Raw genomic sequence first — 16,967 nt, 5'->3', positions numbered from 1 at the left:
TTTCTTCCGGACACAACGACTACCATGAGCCTGTGATGTGACAGGGAACAGCTTTCTTCCGGACACAACGACTACCATGAGCCTGTGATATGACAGGGAACAGCTTTCTTCCGGACACAACGACTACCATGAGCCTGTGATGTGACAGGGAACAGCTTTCTTCCGGACACAACGACAACGATCAAGTTTATTTCTGAGAAGCCGAATTCTTTATTCAACAGAACAGACACAACACAAAGACATTTCATGAAAGAAATTTTTATTTCCTTGACATTTCAGTGGTTTAAACACCAGATTCGTTTCTGATCCAGTCACGGTAGCTGGATGCACGCGCATAGACCGTCGGGGCTGTAGTGACGCAACCACTAATTACCCATGATGCAGCACCCAAAAGGGTGAACTGGTTACTTCCGCTCTTTTGACATACGAGAGGTCCTCCGCTGTCTCCCTGCAAGAGATTTAGCAGAACTGTTATAACACGAACACAAAGTAAGTATTGTGAATGTTCTAATTATCGTTAATCTAGTAACACTAACAATTTGAAACAGAACCGTTATTGTGACACGACAAAGGTAATATATGGAAGTATCCAATCAACGACAAGGTACCGCATCACGCACAGTCTGTGTGGAGACAGGTATGTGTGGAGACAGAGGTGTGTGTGGAGACAGAGGTATGTGTGGAGACAGAGGTATGTGTGGAGACAGAGGTGTGTGTGGAGACAGAGGTGTGTGTGGAGACAGAGGTGTGTGTGGAGACAGAGGTGTGTGTGGAGACAGAGGTGTGTGTGGAGACAGGTGTTGTTTTGAGACAGTGTGGAGACAGAGGTACGTGTGGAGACAGAGGTATGTGTGGAGACAGAGGTACGTGTGGAGATAGAGGTATGTGTGGAGACAGAGATGTGTGGAGACAGAGGTATGTGTGGAGACAGAAGTGTGTGTGGAGACAGTGTGGAGACAGAGGTACGTGTGGAGACAGAGGTACGTGTGGAGACAGAGGTATGTGTGGAGACAGAGGTATGTGTGGAGACAGAGGTATGTGTGGAGACAGTGTGGAGACAGAGGTGTGTGTGGAGACAGAGATGTGTGGAGACAGAGGTATGTGTGGAGACAGAAGTGTGTGTGGAGACAGAGGTGTGTGTGGAGACAGGTGTTGTTTTGAGACAGTGTGGAGACAGAGGTACGTGTGGAGACAGAGGTATGTGTGGAGACAGAGGTACGTGTGGAGATAGAGGTATGTGTGGAGACAGAGATGTGTGGAGACAGAGGTATGTGTGGAGACAGAAGTGTGTGTGGAGACAGTGTGGAGACAGAGGTGTGTGTGGAGACAGAGGTACGTGTGGAGACAGAGGTATGTGTGGAGACAGAGGTACGTGTGGAGACAGAGGTATGTGTGGAGACAGAGGTACGTGTGGAGACAGAGGTGTGTGTGGAGACAGAGGTATGTGTGGAGACAGAGGTATGTGTGGAGACAGAGGTATGTGTGGAGACAGAGGTACGTGTGGAGACAGAGGTATGTGTGGAGACAGAGATGTGTGTGGAGACAGAGGTATGTGTGGAGACAGAGGTGTGTGTGGAGACAGAGGTGTGTGTGGAGACAGGTGTTGTTTTGAGACAGTGTGGAGACAGAGGTACGTGTGGAGACAGAGGTATGTGTGGAGACAGAGGTACGTGTGGAGATAGAGGTATGTGTGGAGACAGAGATGTGTGGAGACAGAGGTATGTGTGGAGACAGAAGTGTGTGTGGAGACAGTGTGGAGACAGAGGTGTGTGTGGAGACAGAGGTACGTGTGGAGACAGAGGTATGTGTGGAGACAGAGGTATGTGTGGAGACAGAGGTGTGTGTGGAGACAGAGGTATGTGTGGAGACAGAGGTATGTGTGGAGACAGAGGTATGTGTGGAAGAGAATCTTGAAAGTTGTGGTGCTGGAAACTGGGAGCCAATGAAGTGTCGTGAGAGGTGATGTGATATGGTGTTACTTGGGCGTCGTGGTGAGGGATCTGGCTGCCTGAGTGTCTGGAAGCTGTAATTGGTGAAGTGATTGTTTGTTGTTATTTAACGCCGCACTCATCAATATACCAACTATATGACGGCGGTCTGTAAATAATCGAGCCTGGGCAAGACAATCCAGTGATTGGCATCATGCTCATCGATCCACACAATCAGGATACAATGACAAGTTTCAACCAAATCAGCGAGCCTGACCACCCGATCCCGTTAGTCGTCTTCACTGCAAGTATGGGTTGCTGAAGACCTATTCTAACCCGGATCTTCACGGGTCAGTGCGTGAAGTGACACTGATGGTATTCCGTACAAGAGAGAGAGTAACACAAATCAAGTTGCGAAAAGAAAAGTGATGGTGCTAGCATCTTGGTGGCTTTCTGGAGAGATACATCAACAGAGATACTCTGCATCCACACATACCTGAAATCTAATGAAGATAGAAATGACCTGTCGTGCATCATGCCGCTACGTGTTTCTTCCTTGACATGTTAGAGTCGACTATAATGCCAAGCTTCTTTAGTTGTGCAGATGATGTGACAAAAAGGTCACAGTCTCGCACGTGATTGTGGAATGTTCTGTCGCTGTTGATATGATCCGGCGATAAGGCTTCAGTTTTCTCTTAACTTAGTTTAAGAAATTGACTTTTATCTAAAAACACATTTAGTGTATGCAAGTTTTCAGTCGTATGATTCGTTGTTTGACAACTTGGTCTGGCAGCAGTGAAACTATGGGGTCCATCAGCAGTCTTACAACACTACGTTAAACATGTTGACTGTGCAGGCCCATCAGAAATAACCGACGTTCCCTGACATACTTAATACTTTCCCCGGAAATACCCGATATGATCCCGGAGATACTCGGCATATTTCCGGAAATATGCAATATGATCCCGGAGATACTCGGCATGTTCCCAGAACTACGCGATCTGATCCCAGAGATACCCGACATATTCCCGGAAATACTCGATATGATACCGGAGATACTCGGCATGTTCCCGGAGTGTTATGGATTACGTACGTTACAGCCTCCAGTCACGCCATTGAAGTCGAAGGCACAGATGTGGTCGGATCTGACAGCACTGCCGATGCGACTGCGGCAATCACTGTAGGAGATGACGTTGGTGGGGGCCTCTTGCAGTTTGTCAGGCAAGCCAGCGTTACTTCCTGGAAAGAATAATTACTTAGAGATGCAAGATCAATATATTTTGTCTACGGGCTACTAGATTTCGATTGCCAAGGAAGTGACGCTACAACAGAGCCCCCATAGCGCAGTACCCAAAATTGTAAACCGTTTTGCACATATATTAACCTTTTCACTAACTCATGAACTGGCGTATGCCAGTGATCGTGACGTCACTAGATAATTCTTCTTTCAAAAGTAAACCATGACGATTAGTAAGTATAAGTTAATTCGGGGAAGGAAAAGCGCTAGAGGTTACCATGCGTTCTACCCCATCCTGTGATGAAGCAGTTGCTCTCCCCGGCGAAGTCGTCGTTGTTGTCGATGAGGTTGGCGGGCTGGATGGCGGAGTTCATGACGACGTCGGTGTTGAACTGGATCAGCGCGATGTCGTTGGGGAACCCAGACTGGTTGGGATTCCACCCCGGGTGCTGAGATGAGATATAGTTGAGATACAAGTGAGATATAGTTGAGATATAGTTGAGATACAAGTGAGATACAGGTGAGCTATAGTTGAGATTCATGTGAGATACAGATGAGGTATAGTTGAGATTCAGGTGAGATACAGGTGAGATATAGTTGAGATTCAGGTGAGATACAAGTGAGATACAGGTGAGATACAGTTGAGATTCAGGTGAGATACAGGTGAGATATAGTTGAGATTCAGGTGAGATACAAGTGAGATACAGATCAGTACTATATCAAGTAATGAAGGTTGACAACACCGGGTATTTTTACCACTGCTTCGTTAATTGCTAACTGCTTTCAAAAACAGACACTTGTCGGAGCAACAACACTTAAGAGTACCTGAATATCTCTTGTGTACAATAGTCATGCACGCGGAATTGATATGGGTATGTGAAAGTTCATGTACTCACGATGACGAACCTTGTGACTCCAACTTTCTGGTCGAAGCCGGTGTCGCTGGCGAGACTGTGACCTCCAAACACCACCTCGTAGTCACCGACGCCCCTACAAGCATATCGTGTTATATGACATTCTCGTCGTCACCGACGCCCCTACAAGCATATCGTGTTACATGACATTCTCGTCGTCACCGACGCCCTCACAACATGGACGTGTTACATGACATTTTTCGTAGTCACAGACGCCCTCACAAACATGGACGTGTTATATGACATTCTCGTAGTCACCGACGCCCCTACAAGCATATCGTGTTACATGACATTCTCGTCGTCACCGACGCCCTCACAACATGGACGTGTTACATGACATTCTCGTAGTCACCGACACCCCTACAAACATGGGCGTGTTACATGACATTCTCGATGTCACCGACACCTCTAAAACATTGACGTGTTATATGACATTCTCGATGTCACCAACACCCCTACAAACATGGACGTGTTATATGACATTCTCGATGTCACCGACACCCCTACCAACATGGACGTGTTACATGACATTCTCGATGTCACCGACACCCCTACAAACATGGACGTGTTATATGACATTCTCGATGTCACCGACACCCCTACAAACATGGACGTGTTATATGACATTCTCGTAGTCACCAACACCCCTACAAACATGGACGTGTTATATGACATTCTCGTAGTCACCAACACCCCTACAAACATGGACGTGTTATATGACATTCTCGATGTCACCAACACCCCTACAAACATGGACGTGTTACATGACATTCTCGATGTCACCAACACCCCTACAAACATGGACGTGTTATATGACATTCTCGATGTCACCGACACCCCTACAAACATGGACGTGTTATATGACATTCTCGATGTCACCGATACCCGTACAAACATGGACGTGTTATATGACATTCTCGATGTCACCGACACCCCTACAAACATGGACGTGTTATATGACATTCTCGATGTCACCGACACCCCTACAAACATGGACGTGTTATATGACATTCTCGATGTCACCGACACCCCTACAAACATGGACATGTTATATGACATTCTCGATGTCACCGACACCCCTACAAACATGGACGTGTTATATGACATTCTCGATGTCACTGACACTCTTACAAGCTTGGACGTGTTATATGACATTCTCGTAGTCACCGACACCCCTACAAACATGGATGTAGTCAATAGTTCTATAGTCAATAGTTCTTTAGTCAAAAGTTCATTAGTCAATAGTTCTTCAGTCGAAAATTCATCTGTCAATAGTTCATTAGTCAATATTTCATTAGTCAATGGATCTTTAGTCTACAGTTCTTTAGTCAGTAGTTCTTTAGTCAATAGTTCATTAGTAAACAGTTCATTAGTCTATAGTTTTGTGTCGATAGTTCTTTAGTCAATAGTTCATTACTCTTTAGTACATTAGTCGATATTTCTTGAGTAAAAAGTTCTTTAGTCAATAGTTCATTACTCAAAAGTTCTTTAGTTAATAGTTCATTAGTCAATATTTCATTAGCCAATAGTTCTATAGTCGATAGTTCTTTAGTCAAAAGGTATTTAGTGAAACGTACAGTAGTAAATAGTTCTTTAGTCAAAAGTTCATTAGTCGATCAATTTCAGTCGATCCTTCTTTAGTCAAAAGTTCATTAGTCGATCATTCTTAAGTTGATCGTTCTTTAGTCAATACTTCATTAGTCAATAGTTCTTTAGTCAAAAGGTCTTTAGTCGATTGTTCATTAGGCAATAGTTCTTTAGTTTATAGTTCTTTAGTCACTAGATCGTTAGTCAATAGTTCTTTAGTCAATGGTTCATTAGTCATTAGCTCTTTAGTCAATAGTTCTTAGACAATAGTTCATTAGTCGATTGTTCTAAATCAATAGTTCTATAGTCGATAGTTCTCTAGTCAAAAGTTCTTTAGTGAAAAGTTCAGTAGTAAATAGTTCTGTAGTCAAAAGTTCATTAGTCGATCGTCCTTTAGTCAAAAGTTCATTAGTTGATCATTCTTAAGTCGATAGTTCTTTAGTCACTATTTCATTGGTCAATAGTTCTTTAGTCAAAAGATCTTTTGTCAAAGTTCTTTAGTCGATTGTTCATTAGTCAATAGTTCTTTAGTTAATAGTTCTTTAATCAATGGTTCATTAGTCGATAGCTCACCAAATGTTCTTAGGCAATAGTTCATTAGTCGAAAGTTCTTTAGTAAACTGTTCTTTAGTCAGTAGTTCATTAGTCAATAGCTCTTTAGTCAATAGTTCATTAGTCAATATATAGTTATTTAGTCAATAGCTTTTTAGTCAATAGTCCATTAGTCAACATTTCATTAGTCAATAGTTCTTTAGTCAATAGTTCTTTAGTCAACAGTTCATTAGTTAATAGTTCATTAGTTAATGGTTCTTTATTTAATAGTTCATTAGTAAACAGTTCTTCCGTGAATAGTTGGTCAAAATTAGGTTGGACTATTTCAAAATATAAACCTCTAAATGACATCTCAGACAAATGCTCAGTGTGTGGCAACAGATCATGATAACGGTATATACACCTTAAGCACCTTATTCATCTATCGTATCGGCAAATCCTGCGATGTGTTTGGACACTTGTATCTAATCTTTAGTTCCAAACGTTTTCTCAAGCTCACTCGGGTACTTACAAGTTGGGGTCATCCACGCAATGGGCGGCAGTCAACGCCCACCGGGAGTTCAGCAAGGAGCAGCCACAGGTGTGAGTTATCTCCCCTGAGGAGCGGAGCTTCCTGAGCGAACCCTGCCATTGCCACGTGTTAGGCGCTGCCTCCGAGCCTCCGACAATGTGCGAGGCAACGTCAGCACCTTAAGAACACAAATGCATGTGTTCTCATTATTCACATGTACTTTACAGAGGGACATCTTCCCGAGACAAGTTAGTTAGCTGACTATAAAAGTCCAGTTCCCAATCTTGCCGAACTAGGTCGGAATTTCAAGGCTCGATCGCAGCGCCACTTGTGGCTATTACGAGTTATGTCCCTCTTCTGTCCCTCCCATTGACCAATCAGATTCCACCTCTCATATCACTTGCATTTGCTTCAAACAAAATGGCGAAGACCAGGCAAGACGATCTGATCGATGCTCAGGATCTATATTAATATGAAATTAAACGGGTCTTACCCCGCGAAGTGCATCACATTCCCTGAACCTGATTTGGAAAATATCTGTTGACGCCCAATTGGCGGTACACACGCTTTGCAAATCCTGCAATCGACCGAAATCTGCACGGCATTTTTCGAACCGGATGTCGATTTCGTTACGCAATTTTGATTGGACTACGCATAGACTCGTTAGTCCAGCAAACATATAACTCCGGAATTCCAGCCAAGTTCGGCAAGGGTGAAAACGGGACTTTTATAGTTAGTTAACTGCCTTGGCTGGGGAATACGCAGAGGGAATGTCATATACAGTTGGCCACTTACCGACTACAGCAATACCAAGACAGAGAATCAGCAGAGTCTTCATTCTGATCTATATCACAGCGACATCGTCGTCGGCGATTTATAAGAAGTCTATGATGAACAGGTGCATGTTTCCAACCACCACGTCATCACCGGCAGTGTGGTCAAGGGTAATAACGTCATAAAACTGCAACATCTTTCACTTCTCACCCCACGTGGCAGAAACTAATGTCAAGGTACTTGTCCTTCACGGATATCCATAACTCAACATATATTTACTAAGTATTAACGGGGTCAAGGTAGCATGGGTTTGGCAGTGAAAGTAGGTTTGATTTATATCAATCGAAACTCATTTTGGTTGTCTCCTAAATGAAATTATGTTGTGAATCTCATTCCAGTAAATATCCTTATGTTTTTAGACCCAATGCAAGTTCAGGTCAGGACTCTTCACAACATTCAAGCTGGACACATAAATTACATCGTTTATTTCTATGATAATTAGCACAGTCATGCCAGAGGTTTGCGTTTGTTGAACCCAGCCCTGGTTTAAACCGTATGTTCTGTATCGATCCTTCCCATATCCTGCATACAATCATGTATGACACCTTTATGGCGCTGCTGATATATAAAGTTGTTTTCTATGCCACTTAAATACATAGCAATGTTCCACGATGTATAGGGGCGGTCTGGTAGCCAAGTGGTTAAAGCGTTCGCTCGTCACGCCGAAGACCCGGGTTCGATCCCCGACATGGGTACAATGTGTGAAGCCCATTTCTGGTGTCCCACGACGTGATATTGCTGGAATATTGCTAAAAGCGGCGTAAAATCATACTCACTCGTTCACTCACTGTATAGACGTACAACACAGCGACACAGTATATGAAAATACATTAATATGAAATATGCTAGACTCGTACTGTACGTACAGTATTATGTCATAAGTTGATAAAATGTTTTCTAGATACCCGATAAGTAATACATGTATTTGCAATAAATAGATTGGTATATGTTATGTAGCATATTGAATAACAGGTATCACTGTCGTTACCACAGTGACCTACAGAGTGAGTGAGTCTGTATCAGATATCATATGATGAGTCAGCATGACGTGGGCGGATTGCCACAGGCAGTACCGGGACGGTTACAAGTTTGGTGAGGACCCTACAGCATGGTGCTGACAAATCAAGAAACATAACGAGGAAATGGACGCTGCTTTGTCCGTGTTTAATTTAACGCAAAGACCTAAAGGGTACGTGGTTACGTGAGATTGGTTTAGCTCCTCTTTGAACAGTATTTCAGTTATATCACGACGCGTCAGCTGGATGTGGGTTGTGATACGAGCACGGGTATGGTGCTGACCTAGATAACAAAGTAACTATAGCAGTTCTTCCTCTATTCCACTAGGAGTTCGTCGCATTGTGAATAACTACAGCTGTATATCGTTACAGGATACGGTTTTCAGTAGGTAGTAGTAGGTCGTGCTTAACTAATTCTCCAGATGCACATTTAATGTTTCTTGACAAAAGCTAAGTGATACTCACTGAATATGTTGTCATATGGCAGTGTATGTTCTTGTTGAACAATGATTGTAACTGTGCTACATTGTTTCTGTTGAGATTCTGAAGACGCTCATTGCATTGTGTTTTGGCAGTGGTTAGTTGTTAGGAATGTAGTACTACTTAATGTAAGCAGTTTTGAGGAAGTTTCTATATTCAGATGCTAGTGTCACGTGTAAGCTTCCGGAATACCGCGGATTGAGATAGAGTGTTATAGAAACATGGATACTATTTTATATTGTGAGGGCACTGTGTGGAAGTTTCCAGTAGCTAGTTAGGTATATAAGAAGTCAAGAGCATGCATCTCGTATCTCTCTCACACATTCCATCACATCAAGACCACCATCACTCCGACTCCATACCTAGGCCTATCTTGGACTCCTGACCACTGTCGCCCCATGTTGAATATGCATTGTTATCACTGCCTGTCGCCCCATGTTGAGTATGCATTGTTATCACTGCCTGTCGCCCCATGTTGAGTATGCATTGTTATCACTGCCTGTCGCCCCATGTTGAGTATGCATTGTTATCACTGCCTGTCGCCCCATGTTGAGTATGCATTGTTATCACTGCCTGTCGCCCCATGTTGAGTATGCATTGTTATCACTGCCTGTCGCCCCATGTTGTATATGCATTGTTATCACTGCCTGTCGCCCCATGTTGAATATGCATTGTTATCACTGCCTGTCGCCCCATGTTGAATATGCATTGTTATCACTGCCTTTCTAGTGTCAGGGGCACAGGTGGCTCAGTCGTCTGAGAAGCCGCAATTCGCTGTGCAGAGTTGCGTCCCTTGGGCACGCCAGAAACCCATGATTGTGGGTTCGAATCCCGGTTCGCCCCGATTATGTTTCTAGGTTTGTCAGCACCATACCCTGCTCGTGGGTTTCACCGAAGTGGTAAACGTCTGAGACCTGCATCACTTCGGGCTTTCCTCTCACATTAAGCTGACACGCCGCGATATGACACGTTATGGCGTTAAACACAACTCACTCACTCACTCACTTTTACTGTCACCACTGTATATATATATCTGACACTGCTCACTGCCATCATAGTATATACTGTCACTGAATAGTGTACTGCCACTCTATTGTGTACTGCCACTCTACTGTGTACTGCCACTCTATTGTGTACTGTCACTCTATTGTGTGCTGCCACTCTATTGTGTACTGCCGCTCTATTGTGTACTGCCACTCTATTGTGTACTGCCACTCTATTGTGTACTGCCACTCTATTGTGTGCTGCCACTCTATTGTGTACTGCCGCTCTATTGTGTACTGCCACTCTATTGTATACTACCACTCTATTGTGTACTACCACTCTATTGTGTACTGCCACTCTATTGTGTGCTGCCACTCTATTGTGTACTGCCACTCTATTGTGTACTGCCACTCTATTGTGTACTGCCACTCTATTGTGTACTACCACTCTACTGTGTACTGCCACTCTATTGTGTACTGCCACTCTATTGTGTGCTGCCACTCTATTGTGTGCTGCCACTCTATTGTGTACTGCCACTCTATTGTGTGCTGCAACTCTATTGTGTACTGCCACTCTATTGTGTGCTGCCATTGCCATATGACTAAGTATTGACATCACGAAGTTAAAGTTTAATTCACACAAACTAGAAAATATAATAAAATAACATGAACATATGAATGTTAATGTACATCTTAAATACATAAGCCAGCATGCAGTGTGAATACAGCCGGTATGCTGGTATTGAAGACCAGAGCACCTCTCCAGGAATGACTGGTAGCAACTTCATTACCATCTTTACAAGACAAAAGACTCAAGACAACTTAAACGTTGTATTTTATTTCCTTCACATTGCAGTGATTTAAATTCCAGATTCGCTTCTGATCCAGTCACGATAGCTGGAAGCGCGTGCATACACCGTCGGGTAGGAAGTGACGCAACCAGTGATCACCCATGATGCAGCACCCAAAAGGGTGAACTGGTTACTTCCGCTCTTTTGACATACAAGGGGTCCCCCGCTGTCTCCCTGCAAGAGATATTTTTTTTAAACTGTTAAATGAAACATCATTTCACGATATTCAGGCGATGGACCTCTTTTTCAATTAAGAGGTACTTCGTAGTTAATTGAAAATGAGGGTTACCTCTCCACACTGCTTTCATGAAGGATTAGTACTGCGATATTCATGTCGGTTAAGATAACTACATTGGATCTTGCAATAACCGTTGACACACATAACCTTGACGTTTACAAAAATTACGTTCACATTAACTTTGAAGTTAATTGTTCTCCTCGGAAATACACGACGTGGTCCCGGACATACCCGACATGTTCCTGAACATATCCGAAATGGTCTTGGACACACCGAAAATGGTCGCGAACATACCCGATATTTCCAGGACACAACTGACATGGTCCCGGACATACCCGACATGTTCCCCGGAGATACTCGGCACGTTCCCGGAGAGTTATTGTTACGTACGTTACAACCTCCAGTCACGCCATTGAAGTCGAAGGCACAGATGTGGTCGGATCTGACAGCACTGCCGATGCGACTGCGGCAATCACTGTACGAGATGACGTTGGTGGGAGCCTCTTGCAGTTTGTCAGGCAAGCCAGCGTTAATTCCTGAAATTAACATAAACCATTGCATCGGATTTGTATTTTGTTTTACTTTGATCTACCACTGTAGTGAATGGTCCATTGACAATAACACCCTACCACTGGCCTCTCGCGAGATATAACACGGCAATGCCAGGGAATAACCAGTCTCGATTATCAGACGAGACAGATTCCATTAAGCCTGAATGGCAAACTAGCTGTGAAAATCAGTGATGATACCAGGTGTTCGCGAAAAGGGTAAGCAGGTCCTAAAAGGGTAAACATGTCGTCAAGGGTAAGCATGTCCTCAAGGGTAAGCGTGTCCTAAAGGGTAAGCATGTCCTCAAGGGTAAGCATGTCCTCAAGGGTAAGCATGTCCTCAAGGGTAAGCATGTCCTTAAGGGTAAGCGTATCCTCAAGGGTAAACATGTCCTCAAGGGTAAGCATGTCCTCAAGGGTAAGCATGTCCTCAAGGGTAAGCATGTCCTCAAGGGTAAGCATGTCCTCAAGGGTAAACATGTCTTAAAAGGGTAAGCATGTCCTGCATAAAAAAACAAACGTGGTTGTTCCCTGACACCGAACAGCTTTGCTCCTGCTTTGCGATGGCGGCATGTCAACAAACCAGACAATCAAGTGATGGACCAGAGATACAGATTCATTCACTGATTTTGTTGAAGTTAAACGCAGTATGAAAAATTTTGAATAACGTCTGCTGTGTACCGTGGGTTTCACCTCACCCTGTATTGAAGTGTATAACTGTGTTTACCATTGGTTTTTCCCCATCCTGTGATGAAGCAGTTGCTCTCCCCGGCGAAGTCGTCGTTGTTGTCGATGAGGTTGGCGGGCTGGATGGCAGAGTTCATGACGACGTCGGTGTTGAACTGGATCAGTGCGATGTCGTTGGGGAAACCAGACTGGTTGGGATTCCACCCCGGGTGCTGGGATACAGGTGAGATATAGGTGAGATACAGGTGAGCTACAGTTGATATTTAGGAGTGAGTGAGTGAGTCTGGTTTTACGCTGCTTTTGCAATATTCCAGCAATATCATGGCGGTGGACACCGGAAATGAGCTTCACACATTGTACCTATGTCGGGAATTAAACCCGGGTCTTCGGCGTGACGAGCGAACGCTTTCACCACTAGGCTACCCGACCGCCCCTGAGATTTAGACGAAACAAAGGTGAGATAAGATGAGTCGAGACCGGATGTTATTATGGCAGTGGATCACTCGGTACTACCTGATAAAGGATCACCACTTTTTTTCAATCGGTCAATCGGTCATTATAGGATTTATTTTACTTCAGATACTGCACACTGCGGTCATTATCACTCCTCGGAGTGTCATGCGAGTTGATATGGGTATGTGAAAGTTCATGTACTCACGATGACGAACCTGGTGACTCCAACTGTCTGGTCAAAGCCGGTGTTGCTAGCGAGACTGTGAGCTCCAAACACCACCTCGTAGTCACCGACGCCCCTACAAGCATATCGTGTTATATGACATTCTCGTAGTCACCGACGCCCCTACAAGCATATCGTGTTATATGACATTCTCGTCGTCACCGACGCCCTCACAAACATGGACGTGTTATATGACATTCTCGTAGTCACCGACGCCCTTACAAGCATATCGTGTTATATGACATTCTCGTAGTCACCGACGCCCCTACAAGCATATCGTGTTATATGACATTCTCGTCGTCACCGACGCCCCTACAAGCATATCGTGTTATATGACATTCTCGTCGTCACCGACGCCTCTTCAACCCTCGACGTGTTATATGACATTCTCGTCGTCACCGACGCCCTTACAAACATGGACGTGTTATATGACATTCTCGTAGTCACCGACGCCCTTACAAGCATATCGTGTTATATGACATTCTCGTCGTCACCGACGCCCCTACAAGCATATCGTGTTATATGACATTCTCGTCGTCACCGACGCCTCTTCAACCCTCGACGTGTTATATGACATTCTCGTCGTCACCGACGCCTCTTCAACCCTCGACGTGTTATATGACATTCTCGTCGTCACCGACGCCCTTACAAACATGGACGTGTTATATGACATTCTCGTAGTCACCGACGCCCTTACAAGCATATCGTGTTATATGACATTCTCGTCGTCACCGACGCCCCTACAAGCATATCGTGTTATATGACATTCTCGTCGTCACCGACGCCTCTTCAACCCTCGACGTGTTATATGACATTCTCGTCGTCACCGACGCCCTTACAAACATGGACGTGTTATATGACATTCTCGTCGTCACCGACGCCCTTACAAACATGGACGTGTTATATGACATTCTCGTAGTCACCGACGCCCTTACAAGCATATCGTGTTATATGACATTCTCGTCGTCACCGACGCCCCTACAAGCATATCGTGTTATATGACATTCTCGTCGTCACCGACGCCTCTTCAACCCTCGACGTGTTATATGACATTCTCGTCGTCACCGACGCCCTTACAAACATGGACGTGTTATATGACATTCTCGTAGTCACCGACGCCCTTACAAGCATATCGTGTTATATGACATTCTCGTCGTCACCGACGCCCCTACAAGCATATCGTGTTATATGACATTCTCGTCGTCACCGACGCCTCTTCAACCCTCGACGTGTTATATGACATTCTCGTCGTCACCGACGCCCTTACAAACATGGACGTGTTATATGACATTCTCGTAGTCACCGACGCCCTTACAAGCATATCGTGTTATATGACATTCTCGTCGTCACCGACGCCCCTACAAGCATATCGTGTTATATGACATTCTCGTCGTCACCGACGCCCCTACAAGCATATCGTGTTATATGACATTCTCGTCGTCACCGACGCCCTTACAAACATGGACGTGTTATATGACATTCTCGTCGTCACCGACGCCCCTACAAGCATATCGTGTTATATGACATTCTCGTCGTCACCGACGCCCCTACAAGCATATCGTGTTATATGACATTCTCGTCGTCACCGACGCCTCTTCAACCCTCGACGTGTTATATGACATTCTCATAGTTACCCACACCCCTACAAGCATGGACGAGTTTCGCGTACACCAGGTGTCACTGATTCTCAGTGCTCTAGTCATATATTTTGTACCGCTATTTTGCCTTTAACGCCCAGTGGAATCTGGTAATAGAGACAAAACTGGTGATACTAGTTGACATTTAAATGTACAGCTACTATATACTCGTAAGTTCATTCGAACCCCACTCAGACTTTCAGAATGAATAGGTTCTCAATGCAAGCCCATGGAAATTAAGGAAAATAAACACACCCCAGTCGTCTAATACCAAATGATTGACATTTGTAATAGAAACAATATGCGAACGAGGATACATTATACATGATATCTATGATACCTTGGTGAAGGTGGACGTGGAGGTGGTGGTGGCGGTGGTGGCGGTGCTGGTGGTGATGGTGATGGTGGTGATGGTGCTGGTGGTGATGGTGATGGTGGCGGTGCTGGATGTGATGGTGATGGTGGTGGTGGTGGCGGTGATGGTGGCGGTGGTGGTGATGGTGGTTGTGGTGGTGGTGATGGTGATGGTAGTGGTGGTGGTGGCGGTGGTGGTGATGGTGGTGGTGATGGTAGTGGTGGCGGTGGTGGTGATGGTGGTGGTGGTGGTGGCGGTGGTGGTGATGGTGGTGGTGATGGTAGTGGTGGTGGTGGTGGTGGTGGTGGTGGTGATAGTGATGGTGATGATGATAATGGTGGTGTTGGTGGTGATGGCGGTGATGGTTGTGGTGGTGGTGGTGGTGATGGTGATGGTGATGATGGTGGTGGTGGTGGTGGTGATGGTGATGATGATAATGGTGGTGTTGGTGGTGATGGTGATGATGGTTGTGGTGGTGGTGATGGTGATGGTGATGGTGATGGTGATGATGGTGGTGGTGGTGGTGGTGATGGTGGTGGTGGTGGTGGTGGTGATGGTGGTGGTGGTGGTGATGATGGTGATGGTGATGATGGTTGTGGTGGTGGTGATGGTGATGATGGTTGTGGTGGTGATGATGGTGATGGTGATGATGGTTGTGGTGGTGGTGATGGTGATGGTGATGATGGTTGTGGTGGTGGTGGTGATGGTGGTGGTGGCGGCGGTGGTGGTGGTGATGGTGGTGGTGGTGATGATAATGGTGGTGTTGGTGGTGATGGTGGTGATGGCGGTTATGGTGGTGGTGGTGGTGAGGGTGGTGGTGGTGGTGATGGTGGTGATGGTGGTGGTGATGGTGATGGTGGTGGTGGTGGTGATGGTGGTGGTGATGATGGTGGCGGTGCTGGTGGTGATGGTGGTGGTGATGATTGTGATGGTGGTGGTGGTGATGGTAGTGATGGTGGTGGTGATGGTGGTGGTGGTGATGGCGATGGTGGTGATGGCGGTTATGGTGATGGTGGTGGTGGTGATGGTGGTGGTGGTGGTGGTGGTGGTGGTGGTGGTGGTGGTGGTGATGGTGGTGGTGGTGGTGGTGGTGGTGGTGGTGGTGGTGGTGGTGGTGGTGGTGGTGATGGTGGTGATGGTAGTGATGGTGGTGGTGATGGTAGTGATGGTGGTGGTGATGGTGGTGGTGATGGTGGTGGTGGTGGTGGTGGTGGTGGTGGTGGTGGTGGTGGTGATGGTGGTGATGGTAGTGATGGTGGTGGTGATGGTAGTGATGGTGGTGGTGATGGTGGTGGTGGTGGTGATGGTGGTTATGGTGGTGGTGGTGGTGAGGGTGGTGATGGTGGTGATGGTGATGGTGGTGGTGGTGGTGGTGATGGTGGTGATGGTGATGGTGGTGGTGGTGGTGGTGATGGTGGTGGTGGTGATGGTGGTGGTGATGGTGGTGATGGTGGTGATGGTGATGGTGGTGGTGGTGGTGGTGATGGTGGTGATGGTAGTGATGGTGGTGGTGATGGTGGTGGTGGTGGTGATGGTGGTGATGGTGGTGGTGATGGTGGTGATGGTGGTGGTGATGGTGGTGGTGATGGTGGTGATGGTGGTTATGGTGGTGGTGGTGGTGATGGTGGTGATGGTGGTGATGGTGGTGGTGGTGATGGTGGTGGTGGTGGTGGTGATGGTGGTTATGGTGGTGATGGTGGTGATGGTGGTGGTGGTGGTGATGGTGATGGTGGTGGTGATGGTGATGGTGATGGTGATGGTGATGGTGGTGGTGGTGGTGATGGTGGTGATGGTGGTGATGGTGGTGGTGGTGGTGGTGGTGGTGGTGGTTATGGTGGTGGTGATGGTAGTGATGGTAGTGATGGTGGTGGTGATGGTAGTGATGGTAGTGATGGTGGTGGTGATGGTGGCGGTGATGGTAGTGATGGTAGTG

The 16,967-nt window shown here is 45.8% G+C and overlaps 2 protein-coding genes across 2 annotated transcripts in view; both read right to left on the bottom strand.

The window, feature by feature from the left end:
- Positions 1–242: 242 nt before the first annotated feature.
- On the bottom strand, positions 243–7,635 carry LOC124125091 (elastase-1-like). Its single transcript, XM_048385246.1, has 6 exons — positions 7,525–7,635; positions 6,730–6,907; positions 4,062–4,155; positions 3,443–3,614; positions 3,022–3,167; positions 243–448 (listed from the first exon to the last, which is right to left on the bottom strand). The coding sequence occupies exons 1-6, from the start codon at positions 7,565–7,567 to the stop codon at positions 284–286; spliced, it is 798 nt and encodes a 265-aa protein (XP_048241203.1). The 5' UTR covers positions 7,568–7,635; the 3' UTR covers positions 243–283.
- A 3,229-nt stretch (positions 7,636–10,864) lies between these two features.
- LOC124125092 (elastase-1-like) overlaps positions 10,865–16,967 on the bottom strand; it is a 25,858-nt gene continuing 19,755 nt past the window's right edge. The window contains exons 3-6 of the mRNA XM_046488417.2: positions 13,025–13,118; positions 12,407–12,578; positions 11,522–11,667; positions 10,865–11,067 (exon numbers count right to left, since the gene is read on the bottom strand). Coding sequence (XP_046344373.2) covers positions 10,903–11,067; positions 11,522–11,667; positions 12,407–12,578; positions 13,025–13,118 — 577 coding nt within the window. The 3' untranslated portion in view covers positions 10,865–10,902. The remainder of the gene's footprint in view (positions 11,068–11,521; positions 11,668–12,406; positions 12,579–13,024; positions 13,119–16,967) is intronic.

The sequence above is a fragment of the Haliotis rufescens genome, unplaced genomic scaffold (assembly GCF_023055435.1).
Source record: "Haliotis rufescens isolate VD_foot unplaced genomic scaffold, xgHalRufe1.0.p SCAF_56, whole genome shotgun sequence".
In the NCBI taxonomy this organism is placed as follows: domain Eukaryota; kingdom Metazoa; phylum Mollusca; class Gastropoda; order Lepetellida; family Haliotidae; genus Haliotis; species Haliotis rufescens.
Note: the sequence above shows the minus strand (reverse complement) of the source record. Positions and strands in the feature narration are given on the sequence as shown.

Excerpts from the sequence above, each read along its gene's own strand:
- LOC124125091 (XM_048385246.1), bottom strand. The coding sequence starts at position 7,567 with ATGAAGACTCTGCTGATTCTCTGTCTTGGTATTGCTGTAGTCG. Across the intron at positions 6,908-7,524 it reads TCTTGGTATTGCTGTAGTCG|GTGCTGACGTTGCCTCGCAC; the intron begins GTAAGTGGCCAA and ends TGTGTTCTTAAG. Across the intron at positions 4,156-6,729 it reads TGCGTGGATGACCCCAACTT|GGGCGTCGGTGACTACGAGG; the intron begins GTAAGTACCCGA and ends ATATGCTTGTAG.